The sequence below is a fragment of the Quercus suber genome, unplaced genomic scaffold, assembly GCF_002906115.3.
Source record: "Quercus suber isolate HL8 unplaced genomic scaffold, Cork oak 2.0 scaffold_1059, whole genome shotgun sequence".
Taxonomy (NCBI): Eukaryota; Viridiplantae; Streptophyta; class Magnoliopsida; order Fagales; family Fagaceae; genus Quercus; species Quercus suber.
Window position 1 is genome coordinate 50,872 of NW_027070467.1, and position 9,780 is coordinate 60,651.

At 32.6% G+C, this 9,780-nt stretch overlaps 1 protein-coding gene across 1 annotated transcript; it reads right to left on the minus strand.

Annotated features, from left to right (window-relative positions):
- Positions 1–4,125: 4,125 nt before the first annotated feature.
- On the minus strand, positions 4,126–9,558 carry LOC111992667 (probable inactive purple acid phosphatase 27). Its single transcript, XM_024024529.2, has 9 exons — positions 9,546–9,558; positions 9,367–9,459; positions 9,150–9,279; positions 8,316–8,397; positions 8,096–8,228; positions 5,852–6,057; positions 5,618–5,743; positions 5,134–5,443; positions 4,126–4,562 (listed from the first exon to the last, which is right to left on the minus strand). Exons 3-9 carry the CDS (start codon positions 9,277–9,279, stop codon positions 4,257–4,259), a joined length of 1,293 nt encoding a protein of 430 aa, XP_023880297.2. The 5' UTR covers positions 9,367–9,459; positions 9,546–9,558; the 3' UTR covers positions 4,126–4,256.
- Between the last annotated feature and the right edge of the window lie 222 nt (positions 9,559–9,780).

Consider the following 9,780-nt stretch of genomic DNA (forward strand, 5'->3'; position numbering starts at 1 on the left):
TTGTATACGCTACCCTCGCGGTTCTGTCTTCGCTCCAGGTTAAGAAAAGGGTCCACGTGCTGAGATGCCCTAGACTCCGCTTCTTGTTGACCGTGTCCAGCCATCACCTACTATTGTCTTCGCCCCTGCACAAGCTCTTCCTACAGACGGCGCCAATTGTAGGGTCTATTTTTGTAGCCCAAGCCCAAAGGATATGGGTTAGAGGCCCAACGTACCCAGGACAATGAATTTGTAGAGAGTGGGCGAGAGAGCTCGGCTGGTTATGAAGTAAACAATGGTTGGCTAGGTTACTTGCAGTGATGATAACATGAAATAATGCTTGAACAACTCTATGAATGAATGTCCGAAGAGATGTTTTATTAAGTGAACAGTGATTACAACGTTCAGAACTACAGTAAAGCTTCTTTCTTTTTTTCTCTCATCCCTTTCTTATCAGGGACCCTTCTTCTTTATATAGCACCCTTTCCCATCATCTCCATCGTCCACATATTCTTCATCTGCGTATCTACTTGAGTACATGTCACGTTATGTGTCCACTTTAGTTCTTTGTGAGTGGCGGTAGCTGAGATTACATTGTTCAGGGGTCTTCTCCACATAAATGCGGCCAGAAAAGCTGTTGCAGTACATTAAATACGGTGGTAGTAGCTTTTCCTTTAGATATTTCGTCGTTCTGATCATCTCTAGACCTACCCAGAACTTATCATTATCATTGGGACTGCTAGGAAGATTATTCGGACCTTCCACACGTTTGTTTAATCAAGGCTATTTGTAGCCGAGGAGTAAGACATCTTCGGACCAGTAGTGACCTCTTCGGGCGGTACTCCCCTCTACCTCTGGGCTTCCTGCCTTCAGATGGACCATCCTCACCCAATTATTTCTCCTCGGAAATATAATGCTCCTTAACACAGTGCCTCAAGCCCATTAAGTAGCTCTGAGTTTTTACTCCCCACATTATTCATTTTAATTAATAATTTGACCATTAACTACTCTTAATGTTTATTTATATTATAAAATGATGACTTTAAATTGCTGTAAAATGTAGTAATTTCACTACTTTTTTTTTTTACTAGAAAGAATTTCATTCTTACATATATATAATCAAACATATTATATATGGTTAGATTACTAACAAAAATAAATAGTATGAATATCAATATGAAAAGTCAAATATTAAGGACCAAATAAATTTTTTTTTTTTAACTGAAACGTGAATGGTCAAAATAACTTCCCCTCTAAAAAGAAATCAATACACACTCTTAGATATAAAATAACCACAAACTTTGAGGACAATTAATAAGTGTACTTTAGTCTTGAAAAAAGGAAAATTATTAAGTGCTCTAGGAGTATTATAAATATGTATTCATCCCTCTTACATGAATAGTGTGTCTCACTGTGAATTTAATTAGTGATTTCTCAAAAAAAATTAGTGAGACCCACCATTCATGTGAGAGGAAGAAGTACACATTTATGATACTCTAAAAGTACACAATAATTTTCTCTAAAAAAAACACAAAAAAGAGGCATAAATATAGCTTACACCTACTAAATTTTCTCAAAATTTATTTAATTTGGTGCTTTAAATTTGAAGTTATTGGACTAAAATAACAAACTTCAAACTTAAATGACTAAAATGATTTTTTAAGCAGAATTAGTAGGTGTAAATTGCATTAATTTGCCGCTAAAAAATACCTGCGATAAAAGCTTTTTGGACCCTATTAATAATAGGACACTTCTCCCGGAGTCCAACCTTGCGAGTACTGTCCTCCGTTAAAGAATAAAGAAAAATAGGATATTCGAGACTCCTTTTTTTTTTTTTTTTTGTGTTGTGGTGGGTGGGGGGGGGGGGGGGAGGAAATGAGACTCCAAATTTTGAACACTATATGGAATTGGGGACAAAATTGGGAAATGCCCCATTTGGGTAAAAATAGTAGCATAATGCCCTTTTCTCCAAACTATATAGAGAAATGCACCTTTTTTGTAACTCGATTTTCTCAAAATCGAGTTATAAAAAAAAAAATTCTGGAGCCCTATAGCGGCGTTTTTAAGGACCTATAGTGACATTTTCAGGATCTATAGTGACATTTTGTAACTCGATTTCCATAAAATCGAGTTATAGGCAATTTTTTTAATTTTTTTTACCTATAACTCGATTTCTTATAAATCGAGTTAAAAAACGCCACTATAGGTCCTAAAAACGTCACTATAGGCTCTTAAAAAACGCCGCTATAGGGCCTAACTCGATTTTGAGAAAATCAAGTTACAAAAGAGGGGCATTTCTCTATATAGTTTGGAGAAAAGGGCATTATGCTGCTATTTTTACCCAAACGGGGCGTTTCCCAATTTTGTCCATGGAATTGGCCAAACGGGTGAGACAAAAATACCTCTTTCATGTTTCTAAATATAGTACTGTAGGTTGTGATAAACATTGAAGTAATGACATGTAAATTTTCTTTTCCTTTCGCAATCATATACCAACATACAAATTTTATCAACATATCATGTCGACCCTCAATAATTATGAAAGTCCAAAACGTTACATCTTTCATGTCTTTCAATGGGATGTCAAACATGCTTTGTCATGTTCTCATCAAAAAAAAAAAAACATGCTTTGTCATGCGCTATTCCATCTTGTCATCTTGTGCCAATTTTTCCCGCAATAGAGACATGACTGATTGACACATTCTGTTCACCTCCTCTCTCTCTCTCTCTCTCTCTCTCTCTCTCTCTCTCTCTCTCCTATTTATAAGTTACTGTTTTATACATATTATATTATAATCTATCTTAAAAATCTCATAAATGTTGGTCCTTTTCTTTTTCATTTATATCTTATTAATGTCAAAGTTACCACGTAAAATTAATAAAATACCCCCTACCCACCTCTCGCTTGAAGAAAGGAGGAGAACCTCGTGATTATACCTCACTCTACCTTGTTATAATCTCTATATATTTTTGAAATTAAGGGCATGACAACAAAAGAAAAAAAAAAAAAAAGAATAGTTAATTATTTAGTTTATTACACTCTTTTCTCCCATAAATGTGCGCTCTACTACACTCCATTTTGCAATCATGGCTCAAATAATTTTTAAGAGTAAAATGGCAATCTTGTCTAAGAAAGGCTAATAATGTCATTTACATTTTTAGATGGACAAAAAATTATTTACAAACATCATCAAATCCTATAATGATCATAATGATAGAACGAGTGTTTAACACTACTTTCTCATCATTCGATTGTTTAATTACTTTACTAATATTGTGATTGATTTGATAATTGAGAGTAAACTACTACTTGTGATTGAATTTAGTTATCAACTTGTTGCACTCTCACTAACTAAAGTGTCAAAATAGAAATATTGGAATTCATATAATGTAATAGGAATTCAACGTATATCGAATGCAAGAAATACCCTCTCCATCACTAAGATTTCTTTAGAGTATATTGTATTCTTCAATTACCATTTAGAAATGACCATGAATTCACGATTGTGTGATTTTAGTCATTTGATTACTTGCTAGTTTAAGATAGGTCAATGCTCCTACTTATTCTTTTTGTCAAAAAATAAATAAATACTACCTAAGTTCCAAATTGTTTGTCCTATTTAGAAAACACAACTTTTTAAGGGGATATTATTTATTATCTTGTCTTTTAAATAAAAAGATATAAATTTCCAAAATTACTCTTAAACAAAGTTCTCAAAAAAATTTATCATCTAAAGTGCGTGTGTTTGGTAGGGACATAATAGAAAATTCAATAAATTAATGGCTTTTAATTTTATAAACATGACAAAATTTTAGAACATTCTAAAATGGAATACAAGACTAACAATTTGCGACAGATGAAGTAAATACTTGAGGTTTATTGAAATCGATAGGAAAAAATGTGTAAAAAGTGGAGCCACCAAAAAAAATTTTAGATTTTGGAATAATTGTGAAAATTAGTTATAAATTCATATCTTAATCAAATGGAAATAATGTCATTTTAAGATACCAAAGCCAGTGTTAAAATTGACATCAAATTAGAACCCATAACATGCAAAATCCAAATGCAACATAACATAATTTTCTTCCTTTCTTTCTTTCTTTCTTTCGGATAAATAAGTTATTTCATTAGACCAAATAGTAAGATACAAGAAAAGAAAAGATATCATCTTCTTAAAACATTTGCATGACTGCATCAATGGAAGCAATAGTGCTTATTCCAATTTCCATCAAACATCATACATAAGCTTCCTCCAAAGAAATCTAAAAAACAAAGTTCAGGACGCCAAGGTGGTTGGTCCACAACTGTCATGTACACAAGCCAAGATATCTTTGTACTCTCTATTAATAGTGAAGGAATCATATACCTTTCCATCTCTGCTCTTCTTGTACTCAAAGAGGAGAGAAGAGCGATTGAATGCTGTCAGTTTGACAAATCCAAAGTCATAGTCTCTGTATAAACTCCAATCCGGTATCCCTTCGAAGAATGATCCCAAGTGGTGCCCTGCCCCTCCAGCAACAATATGGATGGTTCCATTCATGGTACCCGAATAATGAGATTCTTCTGAATTAACACACGTGTTCTACACCACCAGCATTAATAATACATGATTAGAGTGCATGCAACTGATTGTAAAGTTAATAGGTAATTCACTACGAGGAAATTTAAAAGAGAAAGATATTGTAAGGTTAAGCTATAAAGAGTTGGATAATTAAGAACTGCAATTGGGGATTTGCATTGTTTAATAGGTTATTCTTCTACATATAACTAATGAAAAATTTTGCATGACAATAAAAGCTTATATTAAGCAATGGGGTTGAGTTTCTGACTCACTATCTAAAAAGCTTATATTCAATCTTTTTAATGGTTCCGAAGTGTCCAAAAATTATCCAAAAACTTGACTACGTTTTTTAACTGGTTTCATTGCTTTGAGTACCAAAACTATATCAAGACCCTCAAAAGATCTATTAATAGGTAATGATTTAAGCACCTCCAGGAAGCATTTATTCCATGCATTGAGCAACACAAAATGCAACATTCAATGGTGGTGTGTGAGCAAGAGTTGCATAGATACTAACTTATTAGGAAATAAATTACTTTTACTAATGTATGCATGAGAATGAGCTACTCCATATATCTAAATTTAACCATACCTGGTAAATGGGGCATGTCCTTTCATAGTTATGGACGTGGCCATAAAATGCAATATCCACCCTGTACTTCTGCCAAAGCTTCTGCAAATCATCCCTTCCCATGGGCTCATCAAACGAGCCTTCTTGGCCAAAGTAGTTGTTTGAGGAATAGCCGAGGGGACGATGAGCAGCAAAGATTAACCAAGGTTGTTTTCGTCTATCAACTGATGCAAGACAGTGCTCAATGAACTTATACTGTTCTGTACCTGCTCTCCAGTCATGCTCACTATCAGCTATACAAAAGTGAAACATGCCATAATCCGTTGAATACCTGCATATTAATTGAAATTGTGGTCACAAAACCTAAGAATGAAAAAACATGCCCTACAACTTGGAGAAAATGGACCAAGAGTTCAACTCCTCTGTTTTTAATTAAATCTGATGATGCACAAAATCGCACTAATGCAATGGATAAAACTGCCAGAAAAATATATATGCCATTTACCAGAACTTAGCTCTATTCTCTGCAGGAACGTAGTATAAGGTCTCAGCAATCACACCACATTCACCACCTGAATCTGTACCTGCATAGAAGGAACCTGAATCTGGCCAATCACGTTCATGATTACCACTGCAAAATGATCAACTAAAAAATTTATTGAAGGCCATTTTCATTAAGTAATACCTAAAATCTAAATCTTAATATAGATGAAAACAAGTAATGATCAGTTACACAAACCCGGCAACCATATATGGAACAGCTGATGCAATGGGCTCCACCTGTGATGTGAATTGGTCCCAATCTGCAATATATCCATCTGCATATGCTAGATCTCCTATGTGGAATACTATATCATAATTTGGCAAGTCCTTGATGAGTTGATCGGTAGTGTTGAGTGCACCTGGGTCTTTATTGCTGTATTCATTTGAACCATCGCGTTCACCCTAAAGGAAACAAGAAGAAATGTGAATCTTTTCCTCATCCATCATTTACATGAAACTTAATTTAGCAAATAACATACAATCATACACACAATTGTAGGGAAGGAATTGCATTTGAGCCTTAAACTTCTGGGAAGGATTCTTAAGCACTAGATTCAGGGGCAAAAAATGAATTGAGACATTTTATATATTTGAAAATGACTTTTTAAAAAAAAAAAAATTAATATTGTTTAAACTCTATTATCTTGTTTTAGATGTAAAATTATTAATTAACACAAACTACCTAGAATTTTTTTTTTTTTTTTTTTTTTTTAAATGGATAAAACTGCCAGAAAAATATATATGCCATTTACCAGAACTTAGCTCTATTCTCTGCAGGAACGTAGTATAAGGTCTCAGCAATCACACCACATTCACCACCTGAATCTGTACCTGCATAGAAGGAACCTGAATCTGGCCAATCACGTTCATGATTACCACTGCAAAATGATCAACTAAAAAATTTATTGAAGGCCATTTTCATTAAGTAATACCTAAAATCTAAATCTTAATATAGATGAAAACAAGTAATGATCAGTTACACAAACCTGGCAACCATATATGGAACAGCTGATGCAATGGGCTCCACCTGTGATGTGAATTGGTCCCAATCTGCAATATATCCATCTGCATATGCTAGATCTCCTATGTGGAATACTATATCATAATTTGGCAAGTCCTTGATCAGGGTCAAAAAATGAATTGAGACATTTTATATATTTAAAAATGACTTTTAAAAAAAAATAATTTAAATATTGTTTAAACTCTATTATCTTGTTTTAGATGTAAAATTATTAATTAACACAAACTACCTAGAATTTTTTTTTTTTTTTTTGAGAAAGTCTATAGACACAAAAAATTTGACAAAACTTTTCACACCTATTGATGTGGTAGATTAATAATGATAAATAAAAAAAAAATGATGTTAATAATGGACCTAGATGAAAACTAGTAACAGTTTGTCCACTCAATTATTGTGAAAAATGTTGTGAAATATTTTGTGTATTGCTCTCTTCTTTTAGAAGTGCTACATTTACAACATTTTCATAACAAATTCTAGGTGTTAAATTATTACTAGTTATAATTTGAATCCACTATTAAAATTACTTTTTAAACTACCAATAACAGCCAGTAACAACCTGCCACTTAAAATTTACTGTGAAAATATTTTTAAAAATGTTGTGAACGTAGAATTTCTCTTTTGATAAAAAAAATATTATTTTATTTATTGGCTAATATTTGAAATTAATTAATACTATTATAAGAAAAGAAATAGTCATAATGGTTAAATTAGGGTTTTTTTTTTTTTTTTTTACTTGGAGCCTTAGGCAACTGCCTCCCTTGCTTATATGGTAGAGCCAGTTGTGACTAGACTAAATGCAAGTTGTGTACATATAAGAGCCTAGTAGCCTAGTAGACAAATAGCAAAACCATATACAAAGTACTTGGAGTCTAAGGGGAGAAATGATTTAAACTGCAATATTAGCAAAGTCTATTGTAACTCTCTCCAAAAAAAAAAAAAAAATCAAATTTTTTTTGTTATAAAAATATTGTGAACGTAACACTTCTCATTATGAAAAGAATCTGATCTTCTTTGAAAATGAAAAGTTTTAAAAATATTGTGGACATAACACTTCTCATCATAAAAATGTTAGGGCAAATGATGATATGGTTTTGCTATTTGTCTCAACTCTCAAGAGTTGAAGATATAGAAGGCAACAATAGAATATAGAGTATTTGAAGGCATCCATGAAAATTTGAAGAAATCAATAAACCGAAGATAGTTGCAGGCCTTAGGTGAACTACACATCAACATTAACTCATATCTCATCGCTTTGCATATATTTCATGGGAGAAGCATAGTCGTTAGTGGATGTCTTAATCTTTAAATTTCCTGCTGACATTGTACTAGTAGTTTGGTTAGATGCATTGGATTTTTTTAAAGGTGAATACTTCTTTTAATTTTTATTTTCTGTTGTTTATTATTTTGAGTTTGTTTTACCTTTCCCAAATCACCAAATATTATAACACGCTGTAATGAATCCTGTCCTGGATATGGGGATGATTTGAAAGAATAGGTTTTGCTCCAGATATATGAACCATTAGATAAGATATGACCCATCCTGTAGGAGTACCTGAAAATCATTATAACAACCTTTAGCAAATATCTTTAATACTTTCAAGAACAATTTTATGTCATGGAAATTAATTTAAAAACATACACAGTGTTTGGCCACAAATTTGTTAAGAAACTTGTATGTGTGAAACCAGGATCATGCCAACCAACTGTGCGGGCAGGTGCACCTGCAAAAGTGCAAATCAATAAGGAAACTCATCATGAAACAAAACTATATACCATTAATTAAACTGGTCTAGAAGGAATAAAAAAAAAAAAAAAAAAGTATAGGTCTTGAAAATTTGTGTGTTCAAACTTCAAAGTGATAAAAGTTCATGCTCGATCCATGTAACACACCTAGAAATAAAAAGTAATACATTTGTAAAGAGGAAATAAGCAAATTAATGATCAAGACTTTCTAACCACATATGTAATTTTGAACTGACAGGATTTTCAAGTAATATTTATTAAAGGGTTCAGTTAAAGGTTTACCTTAAGACATTCATTAACTTTTCTCTTTATTAAAAGACTAGAGCTTTCTTAGAAGGAAAAGGACAAGTCCCAAGAAGTAAATTGAGAAATACAATTGTTTGTAATATAGAACAAGGCTACTTTATATACTTCAGTCTGTGGAAGCACTCTTGGATATTAAGAACTCTAGGTGAATAATTTAGAAATAACTTGAAAGCATAAAAATATAGCAGTAATATTAGTCAATGATTGCAAATCTCAAATGCACTTGACGACTATGGTTGCTTTCTGATAGTTTACTAATACAAAAAGTATGTGAATATATAATCAGGGACTTCTTACATCACTAAAAGCTTTCTCTAAAACCAATAAATTAAATAGATCTAGTATGATAAAATTGGAGTTAATAATAAAACTATATATGTAAAGTGGTGCAATCATGAGTAGATGAGATTTTTTTATAACATACCACACAAGCTGTTCTGTTCAATTGTCAATGTTCCAGCTGGGGATCGCATATGTGTTTCTCCTTTCAAACCCCATTCAACAAATGGAACAGCTTCATCTATGGAATAGCCACTCTTCCAGGTTACTGTCATCTGCATATGTAACATCAAAAAATCATATATGTATTTTTTTTTTTAATTGAAGATTCTAAAGAGAATTATCAATTAGTGTAAACTTACTTCATTCCATAACTTTCCATGAGCTAGACGTGGATATACAGGTGCTTTTGGATTGGCAAATGATATGAAATTTGAAACTGCGACCAGCTTAGGCTGCAAGATAGTCGATATGATAGTGTTATTAACATATCATCATTGAAGCATAAGAAAATATGTAGAAAGAGTAGTCCTTGACACACATTTGACAAACCGTCTGAAAAGAATGCAAAGGAAAAGTCTGCCCGCTGATTGATCAACTCGAATTTCAAAGAATTTTTGCCTGTTTTGCTGTACTTTAAATTGGAGAAATTTGCGTACTTATACTAGAAGAAAGGCATTCGTGTCACATAGGTTAGAGAAGCAAGAACCAAGATGTTTTTTAGTGTAACTTTTAACCTCAGTTTCAAAATTTACACCATACACACCTTTATTGGG